Below are 24,681 nucleotides of genomic sequence, written 5' to 3'. Positions count from 1 at the left end.
GTTGGTCTAATAACCAGTTGGTCTAGTCATCATTTCGTCCAATTACTGTTTTGTCTAATTGTTATTTGGTTTAATTACTATTTGGTCTACAGTCAATTCGTCTAATAATAGCCATTTGGTCTATTTTTGGTCTATATGAGTTGGTCTAATTCCATTTCGTCTAATCATCAAATGGTCCAAAATGAAACCAAATTTGTCCAATATAAATTTGGTGTACACATCATTAATTTTGGTCCATTGCCCAGTTGGTCTAGCCTCTATCTATCATCATTTAGTCTACACCCATTTGTCTAATAACCTTGATCTTATTGTCATTTGGTATAATAGTGAGCCTCCTGGTCTAATCAGGTACCATTTGGTCCAATCATCGTTTCGTCTGTATGACCAACTGGGCTTTTTTTTTTCTTTTTTTTTGGGGGGGGGCTTTTTATTGATGTGTACACCAAATTTATATTGGACAAATTTGGTTTTATTTGGACGAAGGGTGGGGTTCCAGTCAACGCGACGCGACCCAACGCTCCCAACGCACCCTTTCGGCAAACGGGGGGGGGGGGGGGGGGGGGAGGGGGGGGGGGGGGGGGGCTTTGGACGAAGGGTGGGGTTTCAACGCGACGCGACCCAACGCTCCCAACGCACCCTTTCGACAAAACCGGGGGGGCTTTGGATGAAGGGTGGTTTTCCCATTAACGCGACGCGCCACCACCCAACCCACCCTTTCGGCACAAGCCTTTTTTGTTAGCCACCAATAAGGAATTCATTTCTAGTGAACACCACACCCCATAATATAAGATTGAGCCAATGAAATGCTTTAGGGAAAGGAAGTCTGTTAGCAAATTACTTTGAATAATTAAAACTAAATAACTAAATAAAAAAAAAAAAACATGTTTGAGCCGAGAAATCAGTTAGAGTGGCAAGCTGTAAATGTGATGACAGATCCAATATCTATGTATCTGTACAATAATATGGTCGCCGGCTTGGAGAATGTCGTAAGGAGCTTTTGGGAACTTACACAATAATGACGTTGTCTTCATATATATATATATATATATAAGAGAGAGAGAGAGAGAGAGAGAGAGAGAGAAATCGTTTAAAGAGGAATGACTTCAATTTACGTGTGAAGACATTTCAAGAGATGTAGTCTGATTTGTTAAGGGGCAAATCATTCTACTGTTTGCAGTCTTGTAAGCATACTTGTATCTTTAGCGAAAACTGTTCGAGTATGTGGACGGTGACAAGTAGGCCCCTTTAATCAAATTATGTATGAACCAAATGGTTTCTTTTGAACATGTATTGTGTTGAAAAGTTCTTGGCAAAATTCCAGGGAAAATGTGTATGTGAAAATTCCGATTATCAAAGCATGTGATGGGAAATGTAAATAGTATGTGCGAATGTCTCTATGTTTCCTACTAAACTTAGTTGTTAGTGGGGAAAAGAAAAGAAAAGAAAAGTCTCGCTCTACCATGTCTACACCACAACGCCTACAGATATAAGCTGGAGGTGGGTTGGAATGTCTTGTTTACAGCACCATCCTAAGTACAGACTAGTTGGCACGCTCTCTTTTGAAGAAAAACAATACTTTGTTTCACATCGTTAGTGGGGAAAAGAAAAGAAAAGAAAAGAAAAGAAAAGAACAGAAAAGAAAAGTCTCGCTTCATGAGAGATGTTCAGATCCTGCTCTACACCACAACGCCTTCTAGGCTGGAGGTGGGTTGGAATGTCTTTGAGCACCAACAGTAAATGCAGATTAATTGGCACGCTATCTCTTGAAGAGAAACAATACTTTGTTTACTCACGATGATAGCAGAACGACAATTAATAATCATCCGCCCGTGTGAAATCAAGCAGAAGTTTTTCAAAAGATTTCAATAGGCATCTTGGTGAGTTACAGTCTGTTAAACATGTCATAATGTGAAAAACAAATTGAAGGCCACCTGCAATAGGCCACCTGCATTACAGCCTTGCATTTTCCGACATTACAACTTCACGTGAAATAATCAACACGTTCCATATTATACTCGTGATGGAGAGGGAAAATAATAAACAACAACATTGCAAGATTGATGAAGACAACAGACAGGAACTGATTCCATGTAAAATACATAAACATGTACATACTGTATTTAGATTTCTCCATGCATTTTCCCATATCATTACACACAATCATTGCACACGTGTACTTGATAATATGGTGTTCAGCTCACTGTGTGCAGACTGAGCACGATCCGATAATTCCGAACCTTTGCCTGAGAAAGGATTGTAGCCTATCCCGCGAGTCAAAAAGAAGCTTTCTTATCATCTCTTGCATCCTGTATTCTATGCGCAATGCACCCGTCATAGAGACAAGCTTGCCTTTACCCAAACTGTTTAGATATTGCCAATGGAAGACTCTGATGATCGCATACAGTGGCTGTGCACCTGGAAGAACGCTGGTTTGACCTCAGGATGTCCATTTTAAGTGTGGTGGAGATCTGTGTGCCGATCCGTGCAATGTAGGCTCAATCGCGTGCTTCACTGAAGACGCAGATGCTGCCCTGTCTTGAAGGAGATCGAGGGTATACATCTAGACCAATTTCAGCAGGAGGTTACACTGAATCATCACTTGCTGGCAGAGAGTTTTAAATTATTATTATTTTTAATTATTACCCGCTGCCATATTACCCTGATTCACACATTGGATGCAAACCGGATGGCGGCCATATTGGAAACAAGCAATATTTGGGCATGGGGGCACAACTCTTGGCCAGGCCCAATTGTTAGGAAGTATCGAGTATAAAGAAGACAATAAGAACAAATAGTAGTTCCACTCCTATTTGGAAGTGAGGTACCTAAAGATGTCATTAAAAAAACAAAAATGCCCCAAGTTGCCTGACTTAATGACCTAAACTTAACTGGATGGCAATAGCAAGACACAGGATTACTTCATGTGGAATGCATGTTAGGCCTCACAGTATGTCGTTTTCCAGATGGTCCATGACGTCACTGTATGCTCCAGGACCATGAGTCATTCATCGGAACCATACAGCCCACGAGCTCGAAACTAGGTAGCATTGCTCATGAGCTTGACACCAAGTTTAGGCAAACCAGGCCCATAAGAGTCCGACACATGGGGGGAGGGAGCGAGGTCCACGAGACCTATGCACTTCATAGATTAAGCTCTCTGAAATACATATATTAATCCCATACCGTGTGCCAAGTTTTCCTCAAGTGTCGAGCTCGCGGACCGCATAGCTTGTGGGCCTATTATATTTGATGTCGAGCTCATGGACCTTGTTCATCTAGTGTTTAGGTCACAGGATGTATGACTCGTGAGCTGCGTAACTCATGGGCTGTACGACTCTTGAGTTGTTTGACTTGTGACGTACACCTGATGAGGTGGGCCTGTTGTTTTCTGGTTTGTATCTTTCACCCTTTCATCCAGTTCAAGGGGCTTTGCCATAAGCCTGTTCACATACTATGAAGCATCAACCCAAAATATGGTACTCCTCTCCCCACTTTCCATGTTTAAGCGTACAAACTTTGTCCAGTGCAAATTTGATAATGTTGCACATAATTTCATGCAAGCTAGGCTGCATAACTAACCCAAACATAAATATTATACAGTATGTCCCCAAAAAAAATATTACAATCAGATTATCGCATTGATAACACTCAATATGATGAAATTGTCTACATGCTACTCCAGGGTCTTAAAATATAAGATTTTAGCTCTATTTTGCAGTAAACCCTATTCGATTTGGTTAAGCGGTCACAGAGAAATGTGGATTGTTTTAAAGCATGTCATGAGTTTTATTCTTCCAAGCTTAGCACTTCGATGATTTTGTGTGTGAATACAATAGACAGAACTTGGAGGGAAGAGATTCCTGACATCCTGTACAAAATTCCTCGACCACTGAAGCAAATCGAATGGGGTTTCCTGTAAGATGTGGGCAATGTGTTGCAGATTCATACCCTGAATTTTTATTTAGATTGATTCAATATTTTTAAAGATATCATTGCGGAGGTTCCCGTTGCATTTTTTATGCCTCCGCCACGAAGTGGTGCCGGAGGCATTATGTTTTCGGGTTGTCCGTCCGTCCGTCCGTCCGTCCTTCCGTCCGTCCGTCCGTCCTTCCGTCCGTCCGTAATGAATTTTGTGGACAAGGTAACTATCGAAACCTGTTGAGGTATCCTAATGAAACTTGGCATGTATGTGTATTAGGGGGTGAAGTTGTGCCTATCAACTTTTGGGTGCACATGATCAAGGTCAAAGGTCAAAAGGTCAAGGTCAAATACATAAAATTTCACTATTTCCACCATATCTATTGAATGCCTGAAGATATTTTCTTGAAACTTAGTGTATACATGTTTTACCCAATTAAGATTCTCTGGTGAAAGTTTGGGTCATGAGGTCAAAGGTCAAAGGTCAAAAGGTCAGGGTCAAATACATAAAATTTCACTATTTCCACCATATCTATTGAATGCCTGAAGATATTTTCTTGAAACTTAGTGTATACATGTATTACCCAATTAAGATTCTCTGGTGACAGTTTGGGTCATGAGGTCAAAGGTCAAAGGTCAAAAGGTCAAGTAAAAATATTAAAACTTCTTTTTTTTTCTCCGTACCTTGGAAAATTTTTCAAGGTATCTTCATGGAACATAGTATATACATGTACTGACTGGAAGTGATTATCTAGAGAATGTAGGGTTCATGGGGTCAAAGGTCAAGGGTCAAAGGTCAAGTGCAAGACTTCAAAATGTTACTATTACCCTCATATTTATGCAATGCCAGCAGGGTTATTTTTTTACACTTGGTGTATGCATGTGTAACCTAATAGAAATTCTCTGGAAAGTTTTTTTTTTCTCTTTTTGCCTCAAAGGTCAAAAGGTCAAAGATCAAGTGAAAGTGCTGAACTAACTTTTTCCTCCATATCTCGGAAGTGGCTCAAGTTACCTTGAAACTTAGTACATATTATGCATGTTCTACCTGAAAGTAATTATCTTATGAATTTTAGGGTCAAGGGCCAGATGAAAATGGTAACAATTTACTATTCAATTCAGAAATTGCACTTTTTCTCCACACCTGTACCTTGAAAATTACTCAATGCCTAAATGTATGAATGGGTCAAAGTCAAGTTAAAGTCCTTAAATCCCTAGATACATGCTCTCCTATTCATCCAATTAAACCTATGTCAAGGAAGGTGAACATTCAACACATTTGTGACAAACTTGTCATTCCAATATTTTGCCAATTTTGTGAAAATGTAATCACACAGTGTCCACATCTACTATCTAGACCTATTGGGAAAATCATGCATTATGGCGGAGGCATACCAGTCGCCAAAGCGACATTTCTAGTTTTTTTTTGACATACGGTATTTGAGGTCACTGCCATCACTGAAGACACGTAAGCTTCATTTCTGAAGTAATTGACCGCTCACATTCCTGAGACCTTTTACTATGAACTAATGCTCTGTGGAATATGCATACATACTTTGATTATAACGTTAAGGCGTGATTTGTAAATGATTCAACTTTTAGGATTAAACCAATAAAGCCAATAATTGTAATCCTACACAAATTTTGATATTCTAAAAGTCTGACCTCACATTGTCCTTAGATGTCAAAGTTGGATATACACAGGGTAATGACCAATGTTCTGTGGAGTGAGAAGACACTTCTATGGTAGCATAAATGCTAATAGCAAAATGTGTGATTGTACACCAGGTATACAGTTAACCATTGAATATACGTCAAATATCAATATTCTGATATTTTGAGGTCATTGACCTGTTACACTCCTTGGAGGTCACCGGCAGTGACATGTAAATAATTTCCCTTGATCTGAGGAATAGGAAAGCGATTCAGTTGTAACACAAATGAATTCTTAAGACATCGTTATCATGTTTATCATCAACCAATTGCACCAAATATCAAAGTTCTGATAATTTGAGGTCATTGACCTCTGGAGGTCATCAGAGGTCAATATAAGGTAGAAACCTGTCAAGGATCGGTGGAACATTGAGGCAATTCCACTGTAAAACAAAAAACAAAAAACAAACAAACAAACATGGTTTTAGTACATCATTGCCGTGTTTATCATTAATCAATGACAAAATATCAATATTCTGATATTTTGAGGTCATTGACCTCTGGAGGTCATCAGAGGTCAAAGGTAGAAACTTGTCAGGGTTCTATGGAACATGAAGACAATTCCACTGTAACAAAAAATGCATTTTTAGTACATCATTACCATTTTAACATTCATGAATGACGCAAAATATCTATTTTTATCAAATTTTGAGGTCATTGACCTTTCGAGGTCATCAGAGGTCAATTCAGACTTACCTCCCGATCTTAAAATGAATCTTATAACATGTGCTAACACTGGTGAAAGTTTCATGCTTTAGTCAAATTTTGCACAATTTTTCGGCTTATCTGCTCTACTAATTTCCTCAAAAGAAAAAAAAAATGTATGGTGCACGCAAGGGGAAGGCCATCAAACCATCAATGCCATGGTTGACCATTCCCAGGAAAGCATTCAGATTATTCCATTTCCAACCCTCCCCGCCTCCCGATGATTCGTGCCTTTAAAAGGGGGATGTACCGTCCTGAGCATGGCAAGGTAGAGCGTCTCTGAAGTTCACTCATGCACATGTATTTACAATTCTTTTTGCAGAGGTGACAATGGCCTGTACGATAACTGATTTGTTTTTGCTTCTGTTCTCTGAAAATGCATAAGATTTGGAGGAAGCAATATGTCATCTGTTATTAGTTTTTAGCACTTTGGTAACAGAAACATTGAATTTTTTGCCATATCTTTGTACATGATTAAATGGAAAATTGTGAGGTAATGACATCATTGGCTCACTTATATGCATATTCATATCAAATAATGAGAACAGTTCTGCAGAAATTAGCAAAACTTCACGATTTCATAACTTCGCTAATTAGTGTATGATTTTCATCAAATTTTCACTTTTGTGCCTGTAAGATTTTACTCTTTCTTCTCAGACTGCTAGTAACTAAAAGTAAGTAACTAATAACTGGACTGGAATTCCTCTTTTATTCCTCTTTTATTGGAAATTGTTCTCATCCCATACATGCCATATTCAAAAGCCTCCCATTCCCATATTCAGCTGAAATTTATTGTGAAATGTCACAGGAAGGGCAATAATTCTTTTCAAAGCTTGTTGCCTTTTTCTTCTTTCATCAAGATAAAATGCTTTGTTAAAAGGCAAAACTCTTAACTGCTTTTGTTTCTTTGCTTTTGAACTGTGATAAATCTCTATGGTCATTCTGATTATCTATTGTCAGTCTTTGCTATCTCAGCCAATTTTGATATGCAAACTGTAATCTCTTGATGTCTTGAGAGTCAGTTTCACTCCACGTCATTTTGCGACGTAACGTTATCTTTGCTATAACTGACACATGCGTGGTGATCTTCTCAGATTAACATCCAGCTGCATGCCACAGCCTTGAAAGCTGCCAGCTGTTGTCGACACCAAAAACTAGTATCCCCTTGTACTCTTTGAAAAAACATGGTTCGTAGGCCCGTTCACACTTACGGTGAAACCCTGTAGTATTTTGCGTGGTATTTTGTATTGTGAGCGCATATTACAAAGCAAAATACCTCGTGAAAGACATCATAAAATACAGTGGTAGTTAAGGGTGATAATTCGAGACTTCATGTGATATATTTCACGAGGTTCGTGTTTTCTCAAATTTTGCGAGTCTGCTGCTTTTTGCAAATTGAAAAAAAAGCACACAAAAATATTAACTCTGATCCCGGCATAAATGTGACGTGCACACATACATATCTCCGTTCAGTCCTGTACTCATGCAGAGCCTGGCTATGCTGAAATTCTGTCAGCAAAAACTCACAATCGCAAATTTAACAACTCGCGAAATTGTCGGAAAGTCCAAATTCAACCAAAAAAAGATAGAATCTCTAAATATGTAGCCTATACAGTATTTCTCATGTAATCTGACACACTTCCACCAAAAAAAAGAAAGGGGGCACATGTGCCCCCCTCCTTTTTTTTTATTTTGTGCCCCCCCCCCCCCCTTTCTGGAATTCGTGGATCCGCCCCTGAAAAATGCTACATTACTACGTGAATGAGAATGGTAGCAACATACACTGAAATACTGCAGCATTGATTGCCATGGTATCATAACATTGAGAATGGTGACAGCATTTTACAGTGGTATTTAAAACCATGGTACTTCAAATGTGAATGCACTTTTAATAGTGATGTACATTAGGTCATGGTGTCATGATACAGCCTCTGTAAATTATTCAGTTAGCGTCTTGCCATATTCCAAATTCAGCAGGAGGTACTCATTGCTTCTTATCATTGCACCCAGATAATCATGAATGTGACATTTGAATTTTGTTTGCAATGCAAGATGTGTAAACAAATGATCTACATTATCAAAGTTTTTCAGAGTATTTGAACAGTTTATAATAAGATTATCTTTCCAATATACAAATGACGCACAGGTCTGAGTGCGTTAGTCGGAATTGTGTACTTAAGGTAACTATGGAATGCTCGCCGAGTGGGTTTCAGGCTGAATTCCATAGTTACCGCATGCAAACTGTATTCCGACTGACGCACGAAAAGACATGTGCGTCATCTGTATTATAGAATGGGTGATTTTCTTGCCAAAAATCCATTTTTTCTATCATGTTACCCAATGACAAATTTACTGGATGCATTTCCTTTTGGCTTGCTGTAGACGAGAGCCCTGAAAATCAGGTTGCAGCTCGTTATTCTGAAGGTTCGTTATTCCGAAGGCTCTTCAGTCCAAAGATTCCTTATTCCGAGGTTCGTTTTTCTGAATTTCATTTTCGGATGAAAAAAATCTTCGGAATAACGAACCTTCGGAATAATGCCACAAATGTTCGGATTAACGAACCCTTTTTCATTTTCGGATTAACAAACCTCTAGTATAGGGAATTTGCGTGTTTCGGATTAACGAACCTTCGGAATAAAGAACCTTTGGAATATCGAACCTTCGGAATAACGAACAGCACCCGAAAATCATGCATCCAGTATTTCCTGGATGCATAATTTGTTCAGTATTTACTGGATGCATGATTTTTTAGCCAATAGGCATCTCATACTGAGTGCTCAAATGCTTGCTTAGTGCGCGAACCTTTGTTACAAGTGCACATACTCTTGCTACAAGTGCACAATAACATGTTCACCACTGTGACTCAGTGTACGGATAGCTCTGAACCAATGAGATCGCAGGATTCTCGCTACCCATTCTATAACTATCTGTGTCTTTTTGAATTTGTCTTGTACATGAATTTATTTAATGATCTCTTGTACAGGAAGGACCATTTGATCTTCCTTCCATCATCCCTCCCTCACACCCCCCCCCCCCAAAAAAAAAAACCCACAATGTTATATATATATATATATATATATATATATATATATATATATATGTATATATATGTATATTATATATAAGTAACAAAGCTGCAACAAAGTATCAACACTTGAGAAAGGGCGGCGAGACGCTCAAAAATTTGTGTGAAGAAATAAACCGTTGGTGAATACAGCATGAACTTTGTTGCAGCTTTGTTACTTATCTTTTTATCTTGCCAACACGTGGACTACCTTATCAACATATATATATATATATATATATATATATATATATATATATATATATATATATATATATATATATATATATATAAGCAACAAGTAACAAGTAGGTCAAATGTCCTGGTTGGCTTTAAAGTATTTTAAGACTTTAAATCAGAGCAAGTGCAATTAGTGAAAGCTGTGAGGCATTACTGCATGAAGGAACAGAAGATGAACTAACCTGAAGGAACATGCTGGGGAGGGGGGTGATCCTTTGGTTTGAGGAAGCAACAGGTGGGGGATTACTGCTAAGGCAGGGGGTAATCTCTTTAAACTTGTCATACCCCATCGGTATCATGGCAGCCTCCTTTAAAGGGTGAGACGGCTCCATGTTCAAAGTGACCTTTTAATCAAAAGAGTAGGAATGAAATATTAACTGAGAAGGGAGAAGTTTAATCAATATGATCACACAAAGTAGATACTGTAGAGGTTTATGATTTTCATGAGAGTTTCATATTTTCATGATGAAACCATGATGTGGATGACAACTGCGCATCCAATATGCAAATTAGAGGAGGCAGTGATAATTATCATGATCTTACAACAGTCCTGTCTCGCTATGCATGCACACATACACACACACACACACACACTCACGCACAAAGTAAAAAGCATTTTTGGTCAATATCTATCCCATTGAGATACAACCCCTTGCCTCTTAACAGTCACCATCACAAAGTTTGAAACCACTACAATGGTAAAGGAATCCTTCTTTACTGTAAAACACAATATTTTCGCGGCATGAAATTTTCGCAAGTGGGAGCCGACGGCCTTATTTGCAGCATGAAATTTTCGTGAGTTGCCTCTAACATTCAATGCATATAGTGTAGACAAGATCTTTAGCATGCATTTTTATTTTATGAAACTCGGCTCTCGCGAAATTTCCGAAATTAAGATGCACGCGAACATTCCTCGTTTTGCAGTATTTCAAAAAAGAAAAAGGAAATTTAGTGAAAGTTAGCATACAGGTCAAACAGACACTTCTGAGGAGATGACATCATGTCATCTAATTTGCATAATTATGTGACTGCAACCAATATCACCATTTCTTTTTTTAAAAACCTGAAATATTTTTATTTCATGTCCGATTTTGCCTTTAAGCAAGTTATACAATTCTGAGTTTCATTTGCAATGCTAGGAAACTGATATTTTGCAGCATTCTCTGTATGTTAATTTATTTATACCATTTTTCTGTAGTAATGTCACAAATGGTTGTAGTCTTCTCATCCAGCAATTAGTGGCAGCACCAAAACTTTAAGAATTCTTAACTATTGAATGAATCGTGTGATTTTTCTCAAACTTTACACCAATGTGTTCTACCAGGTAACCACATCACTGCATTCACTCAGTCCACATACATATGTGGATATTATTCCCTTTGAGAACATTGATAGGCCTGTGGAATGCAACATTATCTGCAGATGTTGTTTCATGTTTATTCTATGCTTATTAGGACCAGGGAGGTGGCCTCCCTGTTAGGACCAAGTGTTTGCAATTCTCTGTTCAGTATTTTTCCTCGAAAGATAAAATCATGACAAAGACTCTGAATCAGCTTGCCTACCAGATTTAGTATTGATTCATGTTATTGGTATAAAACCCAAACATGATGTCATCCTTTAAAAGATACTGTTGAACTTTGAAATGTTATATTTGCTGACTGAGATGTTGTAATGATATATTCAAATTGATTCAAGGAACACTTGAGCATACAAACATTGTAAGACACTTCCTGCTTCTATCAAAACGAATGTCGTCTTGCTCATGACCAGTTTTCGTCAATTTAGTTTATTCTGATATACAGTTCAACCTCGATTATGAGGCCATGTCGCAACCGGCGCTCATCCAGATAAGTGAATTGGCCGGAGATGTTGTAATGATATATTCAAATTGATTCAAGGAACACTTGAGCATACAAACATTGTAAGACACTTCCTGCTTCTATCAAAACGAATGTCGTCTTGCTCATGACCAGTTTTCGTCAATTTAGTTTATTCTGATATACAGTTCAACCTCGATTATGAGGCCATGTCGCAACCGGCGCTCATCCAGATAAGTGAATTGGCCGGATATAGGAGACACAATGTTAATGCATATAGCTGCCGTCCAAGCTGCCGTTCCAGTGCACTGGCAGCTAGGCAGGTAGCGTACCCAGCAACGGTGGAGTAATCTATGCTAGCCTGCGCAAAATTGTAGTCCCTTCTTCACAAAAATAAAGTATATCTTTATGTGAAAATCATAGATGTTTCACCTCATTAGATATTGAGAAACCTATCATGCACATCTTATGAGATTAGTGAAATAGATCCATGAAAAGATATCAAAGTCACTGTTTTTTCTCAATTTTTGGATGAAAAAAAAAAAGTCCTTCACTGCGTGAATGCGTCCGGATAATAGAGATTTCTGGATAAAAGGAGGCCAGATAATCGAGGTTGAACTGTAGGCCTCTATATATATATATATATATATATATATATATATATATATATATATATATATATATATATATATATATATATAATATGTATGTGTAGGCCTACTATACTGTTAAGGGGGAAAACTGTGTGTAGTAAATCCAGTCAGTCACAGGTTTATTTCTTTTTTGTTGTTTTTTTGTTGTTACCGAAAACTTAGCAATTTTTTAAAGTGTATTTGAACATAGAAAACTTCTGCTTTTTAATATTTTGATCTTTGATAGCTAAGTCATGTGCGTAATTTTTTGGAGTGTTTATGCATACACATTAAGACTCATTCCTGTCATACATTTGATTCACTTTATATGATGAAAGATGGTATATTGAGTTGACTATGAGTATTCTTTTTTCAGGGATTATAAGGTCAGCCTCTGCTCAGGTATGATAGGTATTTATCATTTTGGGCATATTATTTAATTGTTTTTGCTTCTTTTTTCCCTCCCAAGTTTGTGGATTTGTGGAGATCAGCATAGTGTTGGTTTGAGTTGGAATGTGTGAAATGATGATATGATGAAATGATCATATAAGATGGTCTGTTGAGTTGGGAAGACTGTAAGTATTCTGTTTTCAGGGATTATAAGGTCAGCCTCTGATCAGATGATAGGTATTTATCATTTTGGGGAAATTATTTTACTTTTGTTACTTTTTATCCACTGAAGTATGTGGATTTGGGGAGATCAGTATGGTGTTGGTTTGAGTAGGAATGTGTGAAATGAATGAGTCTAAATAGATCATTAAAGACAGTCTATTGAGTTGACTAGAAGTGTTCTTTTTTTCAGGGATTATAAGGTCAGCCTGTGATTAGGTATGATAGGTATTCATCATATACTATAGGGGTTGTTATTTTTTTTGTTACTTTTTCCCCTCTTAAGCATGTGGTTTGTTAGAGATTAGTGTGGTAGTGGTGGTGTGAGTGGGAATGTGTGAAATGGGTGAGTCTCGCGCTCAGTGCATGATTTAGGCTGGGGCAGCCCAGCTGTATGTTAAATCCATAGAGTGTGCATTTCAGATGGCTGCTGCCTCTTTGCGTGAGGATCATTAATGAAGGACATGACACGTTTCCATGCATTCACATCAGGTGATCCCCACGAGCCCGGCGTGTGCGTCAGAGTCAGCCGCTGAGCCGCCGCAGTCTAACCGACCTCTCTGTCCATGAGTCACCGACTCGCGAGGCTGGAATCTGCGTTGCGAGGTACAAAGAGCTGCGTCGTAAATCGCAGTTCAACATACGTGTCCATGGCAGCTGTGACCCACCAAAAAGTTTGAAAGTCTTCTCTGTGTTTAAGCTAAATTTAAAGGGGAAGTTCCCCCTAAAAAAAAATAATTAAAAAAAACACTAAGTGAATTGAATGAATGCAGACAGATTGCAAAATGCTCTGTGGAATTTGAGGATAATCAGATGACAGAGATGAATTTTTGAATTTTGTTTGATTTCATTTTCAGCCTTCTTTTGTTTGTGATGTCACAACAGTGGTATGATTACACTTTATATATGAGTGAAATATGAAAAGGAACTCCCAATCTTCATTATTTATGAAATATGTATGCTCCTTCAGTGTACCACTGACGTAAATTTAAACAAACATTATTCTCAATTTATTCTGAAGGAACCAGGTCCAGTGCTGTGTAAACATGCTGGAAGAAGTGAATTCATTTTCTATTTCCTGTTATCATGTTTCTACAGGTACTTTTGTGAAGAGGTAAATTGCAAGATAGTTTCCCATTTTAAAAGTCAACACTCGCGTCTTTCAATGAGTTGTTTGTGAAATCCAAACATTGTACGATTAGGGAAAACCCCTTAAAATCCCCCCAAATCTATGTTGTAGTACTGGTTGCATATTGATGACTTCTGCTGATAAGAATATGTCTCTAAGTCACAAATTCAGTAATTATTTGCTTGAAATACCATGTATTAAAATGTAAGTAATGTTTAGTAGATGTAAGTAAATAATTTACTTTTTAGTTACATTGCACCCACTTAAAGGAGACCTCCGGATGATTTTTTGATTTTTACATTTGAACAACTATAAATTAGTTATACGGGGTACAGAGTTTCAGAATTTATAGTGATTGGGACGAAGGATAAGAATGTTTTCGAAATTTATAACAAATTGCAATGAACAAGGATGATGACATGGCAGCCTCATCATAAGAATGCATGAGTTGGGGCTCAAGGAAGCAGAACAAAAGAAGAAGGCATGCATAGATTATACACAGGTGAACTTGCAAGCAAGTGGTGTTGTAATGGAATTACGCTGCCACTTTTCTGAAATATGTGAGGCTCCTATGTCATCGGCACTGTTCAGTGTAATTTGTTTAAGGTTTTTCAAAGTATTGTTTCTCTGCTCAAGAACCTCAATAAATTCCACAAATATATACATGGAACTATCGATTTATGTATCACATGATATGAAATTATGAAAATCGTCTGGAATGCCCCTTTCAAGCTCTACTCCTAAAAAATTGTCTTTTTTTGTCCTCTTGTGATGTCATCAGCAGCAATGATGTCAGCTGAAATAAGCCTAGCGTTACCTGATGCTATGCACCTTGCTGTAGGCAGGCACACCAGTTCGCACTGGCAAGACCAGGTTCATACAGTACAATTCTTGCCATACTCACAGAGACTCCAACCCCAAGCACCTTCTGATATGGAGATTCTCTCACCTGAAACCGCTAGAAGACGGGAGACTCCAAGCTGATGTGTGCGAAGCGCACATCATGTGCATGAAGCGTGAAGTTTCGTGCAGCAGGGTCCAGGGCTCTTAAAGCAGGCCCTGGAAGCTCTAGGGTTCAAGATGCTCTCTCATGCTATCTAAGGCTTATTTTTCAACATACAGTGGCAATAAGTAAGAAATCCTTTCCAACGGGAGACACAGAGCCAGGGCGGGAGAAATTAACTCTCAAGCGGGAGAACGGGAGATTTTGCAAAAATGGGCTTTCGGCGGGAGATCTCCCATCGAAAGCGGGAGAGTTGGAGTCTCTGTACTTAGAATCCCAGGACATTTTCTCACACAAATGTGTAATAGCAATCTCGTGCTATTATGGTATCTGAGATGTGTTCTGACACCTGCCTTTGCTGTTGTTTGTGCAGCACTCAAGCTAAGGTGCACCATTATAAGTGACATGATGATGATTTCAGCTGAATTTTCCTCATGACGTGATGACGTCATGAGTGGTAAGAGAGTATTATTTTGTTGGGGTTTTCTTTAAGTGTGGATGCATGAAATTGAAAAATGGAACAATAAAAAAAACCTAAGGAACCTGTTTTTTGTGAAATTTGTGAATTTGCAATTTATAAGTCTTTTAAACATCAGGAAAAGTCAATGTGTGATGGATGTCAGGGAACCTTTGAATAAGAATTTACAGTAAAGTCAAGATGCAACAGTGAAGTAATACATTGAAGTCAACACAGAGCAATAACATTTATTTTCACACATCAAGCCACTTGTGAAAGTGTGAGGTGATAACCTCAGTGCCTCTGTCATTGCTAAGCTGCATAATACATGGATGTGACTCATCTCACTATTTTCTGAAAACTTTTGAAACTTTGAAATTGCATATGACTCACCTCACTATTTTCTGAAAACTTTTGAAACTTTGAAATTCCATAATCCTCGATTTATTTTCCCTTCGCCGATTGTTATGAAGCCTTTTATACAAAAATGTTTCTGTTTGTTTTTTAACTCGACATCCCATTCAAGCGGAACAATAAAGTAATAGCTCATTGTTACCCTTTCTGGACCACAAACTCAAAATGCCAGTGGACATCCTGCACACACAGTTTGGCGATTGTAACGGAGGGGTTAACCCCTTCCGTGCCTGGTGCAGATGAACTTTTCTAGACATTCCTTGAAGGATGTAGTCTGCATGGCAAAATGAATGTAAAGGCGCATATCACGAGCACGAAGACCTGCGGCCAGAGTCCAGGGCCCTATAGAGCTATGAATAGCTCTATAGGGTTCTAGATGCTCTCTCATATTATTTCATGCTTATATTCCAACATACGATGGAACTAAAAATCATATTATTTATTTTCGCTTGATAGAACTTCATTCCTAGGGAGGAGACACAGAGCCAGGGTGGGAAAAATTAAATCTCAAGTGAGAGAAAGGGAGATTTTGCGAAAATTGGCTTTCGGCGGGAGATTTGGAGTCTCTTTTTCTTCAATTACTTTTCAAGAAGGATTAACTCCTTCATGTTTTCCCCTTTTCCCTCCATTTTTCTTCCACTTTCTTGCATTTGGTATCGTGGGTGAATCACTACACTGAATCCTGGGTGGTATTAGGACATTCACACTACCAATGGAAAATCACAACATTCAAAGTATCATGACATTTGAATGAGAGTTACTGGATGACTGCTTAAAGCCCCCCAAAAACATTGCCCACAATATTACAGACCAGGATGCGATGCTTTTCAAAATTAACATAAAATTTGCTGTGATATACAAATCGCTATGAGAGTGCACTGCAGCAAAACCAGATTTTTTTCCATGGGACTTCCACTCGTATTCCCCCTGCAATAGTATACAAAATATGCAGCTAGCCAACTGGGCTTATGTGACTTCGTAAAATGTGAGAAGCAGACGGCCAAGCAAATATTGCATGTGTGTGCGAAAAGTCAGAATATTTCTGTAGGGCCATAACTTTGCAATTTTCTATCATGCACAGTGCATGGAAACCTCAAACATCACACAACTTATTTAATGTCAGTGTTTTGCAATGAGAGTAGGCCTCTTAACCCATTGAGGATGAGTCCAGTGTAATGGGCAGGTATCTATGGGAAATGTGTGTTGTAGCAAAATCAGCCCATCGTCAACGGGTTAACGTTTGAAGAGCTTGTCGCGTATAAGGTCATTTTTTGTTTTCTTTTTTTTAATGATGAATAACAGACATGTCATCAAAGAATATGGGTCCTTGTTATGACACTATGACACAACACAGATGTGTTTACATTGTGATGAGATGTAGATCTACCTACAAAAATCATTTGGAGCTAAAGCTGCCCAGACATTTTGAGGACAGGAATAAGGCAGATACCATGTCTAAGAATAAGGTCTCTTAAAAAGTACTTTGACAGCTCACAGAGCTTTGGTCATAATAAGCCAGAAATGAGAGTGAGAGTGAGACTGAATGCTGCTCTTCTGAGCTTCAAATGAGGCTTGTGCTGCCCTGCGAGTTGGTGCTCACGTAGTAAAATGGTAACTTGTTGCTAGTTTGTGTTGGACTGTGGCAAGTACAGATCTTGTATCAGGAAACTGGAAGTGGATATGTTAGGTATGAATCTTTTGTCATGAAAGTGACAGTGTTCATGCAGGGTGCTACAACAAAGTGATATGAATTGGTTTCTTGCCCGTTAAAAGTGCAGGGCCTTTTCCATTACACCCATTCAGACTTGTGGGAGAAATATATCTGTTATAATGACCTGTAGTCTTTTGCATAAAACATTTAACCTGAGAAAAGCTCTGGTAAGAACTGAAAACTCAGGTTAGTATGATCCGACCATTGACTTTACACTGGAAAAAATACTGTTCAAAATCAGCCAGAGTCATTCTCAGGTTGAAAGTTTTATGGAACAGGCCCCCGATGTGTATATTGGACTATTGTGAGGAAAGAAACAGAAAGATTGTACTAGCTGGTGAGCAAAAGTTGGGTTCACTCCTTTTCTTAGTTTACCCCGTCCTTTAATCTTCCTATCCCCATTTTCTCCATTTCTATCTGCCCTCACAGGGTTACCAGCTGTCATTGTGCCTACCATGCTGTCATCCAGGGGCCTTCCCATCGGTCTCCAGATCATTGGTAGGAGCCACCAGGAGCAGTCCCTGCTGACCGTTGCCAAGTGGCTGGAGCAGGAGGTCCGTTTTCCTCACCATGTCCTGGAGGATCACATCGCCGCGGCGGGAGTGGGGCTCCAGCGGGAGGAGTCTGGGACGAGCATGCCTTGACGACTCTGTGTGCAAGGGAGCGCTGAGGTTTAGTGGAATGGTACTCTAGACTCTCAACCTTGAGATGCTGAGTTCAAGTCCCATCCAGTGGAAACATCTGTGGAGGAGCGGTGTGAATGCAGAATGGAGGGAGAAAAACTGTTGTCACCAGCATTTTTAGGGCGCTCTTCTTAACCCGTTGAGGACGGGTCCCGAGTACACTCGGGCGAGTGTCTATGGGAAATGTGTTTTGTAGCAAAATCAGCCCATCCTCAATGGCTTAAGCATAGCGTACCATTACCATACCAGCACCAGAGGAGCACTTGAACACTATCAAAGTGTACTATACTGTTCCATTCCATGCCAAAAGTGGACCACTTTCCGATTTGCTCCATTTGTACCATGCCATACTGTAAAAGTGGATATTTTCGCGCGACTATTTTTTCTCGCTTGGCCGGGTAAGAAGAGTGTCACATGTTTTTAATTCCGCGGAATCAAGACATCACGCACAGGAACATATGGCAAGCAAAAATATTCGCGTGCTTTTATTTTCGCGCTAGTTTCTGGTTGCGCGAAATGCGCGAAAATTTCATCACCGCGAAAATTTCCACTTTTACAGTACCTGAATTTGTCATGACAAGAATGCACGTGACACACATTACTTCATAATACAAAGAGTTGATTCCCTCTGTCCAGGATGCACCTTTGTATGTAGTGTAAGCTTGCAAGTTGCATGACCCTGCTGTGACAAAACGTGTGACTTCTCTGACTGGAGTCCAAAAATAACTCATGAGGTACGTGTTCTCCAGAAAGCGCCAGAATGCTCCCAATCTGTCGTAGTATGGTATGGTACGGTACGGTATGGTTTGGTTCGCTTTGGTTTGCTGTTGAGTGCTCAAAGGCGGTCCTTGTTTCAGGAGAGTGTCATTGAAGGATGCCTCAAAACTACATCGCTGTTTGAACATGACACTTTTATGACTAATGTCATAGTCATCATTCATCAAGCTCAGATTAAACTCTTCTGCTACCTCAGAATGGCAGGAACCAAGATGAAAGTCTCCTGGTCTGTTGCTTTCTTAGTCTGTCTGTGTGTGTGTGTGTATGTGTGTGTGTGTGTTTTGCATGTGTGTGCATATGCAACAATAGTGAAAAGGAACCAACCAAAACAAATGGCATTCAGAGAGACAGTCGGTGGTTTACTGCCAACGACCCCCAAATACAAAGTAATAATAATGACAATATATGCATATATATTGTCAACTGAGAACCAGAGGAGTGCTAGCGTGTTTTCAAGACCCTGTTTCCACTGAGTGAAAAGGCCGCGCTCGGCCACGGCCGAATCCGGCCTTCATTTCACTGTAAACGTGCAAAAGGCCAAATGCGGTACCAAAATCGGCCGTACATTTGGCCAAGCTCTAGAGGTAGTCTCGGCGGCGGCTTGGCCGCGACCGAGCCCGGCCTTTTCTCACTGTAAGCGCAAACTGGGCCAAATGTGGTACCAAATTGCGACCGGCGCGCTCCCAAAACATTGTAATACTCGTTTGTTTACAAGCAGAGCGCCACTATGACAAAATATTGAAAGGTTTAAATTAAAGCCCGGGCCGAGCCCGGCACTGTAAACGGACAAAATTGCGTGGCCGAGTACCGCAATTGAGGCCGGGCTCGGCCGTGACTCGGCCTGGTCCTGCACTGTAAACAGGGTCTAAGATTTGAGCGTAAAAATAAATGAAAAAAATCAATTTTCATTTATAGTGTACACTTTACTTGATTGAAAATGGGTTGATTTATAAGCATTGTTCTAATTATTGGTTAAATAAGTACCCTTGTGGTTTAAAATTGACACAATAATGTAGAGGAGATCAAGCTCTATGACGTGATACCAATAATTCAGTACTCATCCCCCCCCCCCCACAAAAAAGATGCAATAATGTCCTTCTGGTTTTTAGATGAGAATATACATATTTATGTTCTCATACAAATTTGATAGGCCAGTCCAAAATATGTGATATCCTAGTCCTCAGCCAAGATGTTTTTCATATTTGTGATTTTAAGCGTGTACCTTCATCATATCAGTGCAATTGATAATTAATTAAATTTGATTAAATTCTATGCCTTTTTCCAGCCCTGCATGTAGTGGAACAGAAGGCAATCTTTGCACGAGTAGATATGTTGTGCCATTTGCAAGTGAGAGCAGTGACTTTGCTATTTATGTGTTTTGAAATAAAAGGATGAATAATGTAGTGGATTGCTACAGTGTGTAGACCTAATCTCTTGGGAAGGGATAAGACTCAACTTGACATATCAGAAGAGAGAAGTTAAATCAGAAAAACATGGATATCTTACCCAAGCCAAGTCAACATTATTGTGTAGAATTTGCCATATATGCATTAATATAATAATGTCACGTATTGTATTCTTTACCCATTAGTGCAGTCATAAACCGGGATGTCATAAACTACATTCTTTTATGGCGTCTTATATCTGAGGGTAAATATTTTCTTGGACCCCACCTAGTCACAATAATGTTGTTCAATCCCAGCTAAATGTTTGTGCTCCACAAAGTCTGGAGTTGATGCAATTTGTATGTTTGCCTTCGTCAAACTCGAAAGCATGAAAAGTGTTCTTTAAAGGTAAAATCCATCCTGAAATTCTTTTTGCTTTGCTTTGATCAGTAGAAATTTGGAAAAAAAAATATTTGAAATTATATATATATTACAAAAATTAAGAGAGTAAGACAAATTGGCAACTCTGTGTAATCTAGTCTTGAGCAGCTCTTTATTTTGGTGTTTTTTTTTCAATAATTTTCATTTCTCTAAAATATTAGGGCACTAGTAGAAGTTTTCCATTGAGGAGGAGACCCAAAAAGAATTATTACTCTAATCATATACCAACAACAGGTCCAAAAAAAAAAAAATCTTGAGAGAAAAATGAAATGTACTAAAATGTACAATCCTATATGAGAATTACAGTTGAAAATTATCACTAATCATCAATATCTGTTTCCTGGTACGTCTGTTTGCTTTGCAACATATCACATTTAATCAGTCCCATCATATTATTTTTTTACTGTTTAATTTTTGATAGCATTTACAATCCACATGCTATTGTTCAATGTTGATTTTAGAATGCATGTGTGTATAAGACAGGTTGGCTCCAGCGCAAGATGTACACAGAATTTTATTGTTATCTTGAAGATAGCATAAAGTCCAAACCTTTGATGAAGGCTGTCATGTACACCACTTTATAGAGTGAAACTTCCATAGGAATACATGTGTACATGTGGACATTTATTCAATGACGTATCTTTAATCCTTTCAGACTATAGACATGTTCAGTTTTAAAACTTATGTTGGCCATTACTGGGAGGGGGATGGGGCTTCCAAAGTAAGAAGAAAAAAAATGATTCGATGGGTTATGCAATGAGTCAGGTGCATTGCTATGTCAGTGCAAAATTTAACTTAATTGTTTCTGAAGCACACCCCCCCCCCCCCAGTTATGGTTGAAATAGACATTGACGTTAAAAAACACAGCCTCAAACCAAGCAGGTCTATGAAAATGGCATGATATGATTTTACCCAAGATCTTGAGATAAGTCTTTTTTTTTTTTAATCACCAGTAAGAGATCGAAGCCAACATTTCATCACAAGTTATGTCCTTCTAGCTTGATTTTTTCATTCAGATGAACTGTCAAACTCCCTCCCCCCCCCCCCCTTCCATCAACTAGTGGGTGGAATTATTCTTTTGATAAACCAGATTGCAGTTTGACACTCAGCCAGTTGTGCACGATATCATAGTACTGGTAATTAAGTCCTTTAAGCTCTGAATCAGAGAAAGGGTACAAATCCACTAGTGCTAATGGTGGTGTATTGTTTCGTTTGTTGATCTTGTTATGGTGCCGTGCAAATGAAGACCCAAGTTTGTGAATGCTGACACATTGCAGTCAGAAACAGGACAGATACCACTGTCTAGTGCTGTGTTGAATTATGTGAAAGACAAATAGCAATTGCCTCACTGTTTTCTCAATGAACTTTCAGTATTGTGTTTTGGCACGAAACTGGCAAAAATAATGACTGAATAATATTTGTATATTTAGCTTTTGTGTCATTTCTGAGTATTGCATTTCAAAACTATTTTTTGTTAATTTTCATTGGTGTCAAGTTCCAGTGGTGCTGACTTTCAAAAGTATTGGTTTTATGCTTTGTGAATGCTCCATTTGAATATGAAGATATGGAGATTGCAAGTGATGTACACACAAGTACCAAAAAAACAAGGAAAAGTAGAAATTACGCGGTGCGTAATATATGTCCCCGCCGGAAGTAGCATTTAGTAGCAAAATGTACAATATAGGTAAAAGGATCAAGGTCAAAGGTCAAAGAAGTCAAAGGTCAAAATTCTGTGTAGAAGTTTTGAAGCCCTCACCTAGTGCCATCACATAAAGCAAACGGAATCGAAATCGGGTTAGAAATTGCAAAGGGGTAGCATTTTGTAGCCAATGTACAATATAGGTAAAAAATCAAGGTCAAAGGTCAAAGAAGTCAAAGGTCAAAATTCTGTGTAGAAGTTTTGAAGCCCTCACCTAGTGCCATCACATAAAGCAAACGGAATCGAAATTGGGTTAGAAATGGCGAAGGAGTAGCATTTGGTAGCAAAATGTACAATACAGGTCAAAAATCAAGCTCAAAGGTCAAAGAAGTCAAAGGTCAAAATTCTGTGTAGAAGTTTTGAAGCCCTCACCTAGTGCCATCACTTAAAGCAAACGGAATTGAAATCGGGTTAGAAATGGCAAAGGAGTAGCATTTTGTAGCAAAATGTACAATATAGGTCAAAAATCAAGGTCAAAGGTCAAAGAAGTCAAAGGTCAAAATTCTGTGTAGAAGTTTTGAAGCCCTCACCTAGTGTCATCACATAAAGCAAACAGAATCGAAATCGGGTTAGAAATGGCGAAGGAGTAGCATTTTGTAGCCAATGTACAATATAGGTCAAAAATCAAAGAAGTCAAAGGTCAAAATTCTGTGTAGAACTTTTGAAGCCCTCACCTAGTGCCATCACTTAGCAAACGGAATTGAAATCGGGTTAGAAATGGCAAAGGAGTAGCATTTTGTAGCAAAATGTACAATATAGGTCAAAAATCAAGGTCAAAGGTCAAAGAAGTCAAAGGTCAAAATTCTGTGTAGAGGTTTCGAAGCCCTCACCTAGTGCCATCACATAAAGCAAACGGAATCAAAATCGGGTTAGAAATGGCGAAGGAGTAGCATTTTGAAGCAAAATGTACAATATAGGTCAAAGGTCAAGGTCAAAGGTCACAACTGAAATTCTGTGTAGAAGTTTCAAAGCTCCCATGTAGTGCTATCATATAAAGCAAACAGAATCAAAATTGGCTCATAAATGACAGAGAAGTAGCAAATTGAACATTTTGATCACACACGGACGCACAGACGGACGGACGGACGGACGGACACACAGACACACACACGTACGGAGCCCGTTTCATAGTCCCCTGCTCGAACTCGTTCGGCGGGGACAAAAAAAAAAAAAAAAGCTCCTAATAAATGGAGGTTTGTGGTAGCACAAAGGGTTGGTTAAGACAGTGCAGTCACCTAAATTTGCTCTGATGTGTGTGTTTGTGTGTGATGAAGATAAATGCAGCAACAGGTTTACATCATACTACATGAAATATGTAGTTGAATGCCTGCCAGCCATTGGACAAACATAATCCTGTGTTACGTGATCATTGTGCAATGTACGCCTTCCACGGGTAGAGCATCCAGAGATGTACCCTTTTGGGAGAAGAAATTCGAGTCAACAAGTGATGCAAAATGAAAGAACGTTGATATTTAGAGTCCATAGTCCATAAATTTCCTAGTCTGTACAGCGCTGGTATCCGGGTACCAGTATCTGTCTAATATTGTACGACGCGAACAGAAAGTCTGATTTACCCAAGTAGTGCATAGTGACGTTGGGTATAATCAACACTCATACACAGTGCATTGTATGGGTTTGGTTATGATGCTGCAAGAGTAGCTACCACAGAAAAACTCAGGAAGGGGTATGCCTTATTTGCGGAATACTCGGACCAACCAGCAGAAAATGACAGCTGGTGACTTCTGCTGAACTTGGGGACAGTGCAGAATATTCTGACCTTACTGGTTTGAAATGCCTTGTCTGGGAGGTTGTAAATCCCCCAACTTTGTCTGGGGACTCGTAACTTGGACTCGGTGGCATTTCGATTTTTCATAGAAGGGAACATGTCGGATGCTTATTTGTTATCACACCTGCAGCACTGCTAACCTTGAAAAAAAACATCGCTGTATTCTGAGGGCTGAAAAGGCATATATTTTTGATGGAAAACAGTATTTCCACCCTCCCCGCAATAAACGTGGCAACTTGGGGAAAAACAGTATTTTCCATGAAACCTTAACTATTTTTTGGCAAAAAAAAAAAAACAACAACCCAAAATAAAATACTGGGGGAAAAAGGTTACAGTTGTCATCTCTGCACCAGCCATCATCAGTATACATGTAGGTGGTGCGTCTATCGTTTGTAGCACATGGGTACCGTGGACTCCAATTATAATGAAGTCCTTGGGACTGGCAGTTTTCTTTCATTATATGAACATTTCATTGTAAGCGAACAAATAAACAATGAAAAA

General features: G+C 38.9%; 1 protein-coding gene across 2 annotated transcripts in view; it reads left to right on the top strand.

Annotated features, from left to right (window-relative positions):
• Positions 1-19,066, top strand: part of LOC140242768 (glutamyl-tRNA(Gln) amidotransferase subunit A, mitochondrial-like) — a 75,706-nt gene extending 56,640 nt beyond the window's left edge. Inside the window, exon 11 of one of the 2 annotated variants that reach the window (XM_072322526.1) lies at positions 17,839-19,066. In XM_072322526.1, coding sequence (XP_072178627.1) covers positions 17,839-18,053 — 215 coding nt within the window. In that variant the 3' untranslated portion in view covers positions 18,054-19,066. Of the gene's footprint in view, positions 1-13,187; positions 13,303-17,838 lie in introns of those variants that run through there. The other variant, XM_072322527.1, reaches the window with a different exon arrangement.
• The last annotated feature ends 5,615 nt before the right edge of the window (positions 19,067-24,681 follow it).

Source organism: Diadema setosum, chromosome 19, assembly GCF_964275005.1.
Source record: "Diadema setosum chromosome 19, eeDiaSeto1, whole genome shotgun sequence".
NCBI lineage: Eukaryota > Metazoa > Echinodermata > Echinoidea > Diadematoida > Diadematidae > Diadema > Diadema setosum.
This window is presented reverse-complemented; position numbering and strand designations above follow the sequence as displayed.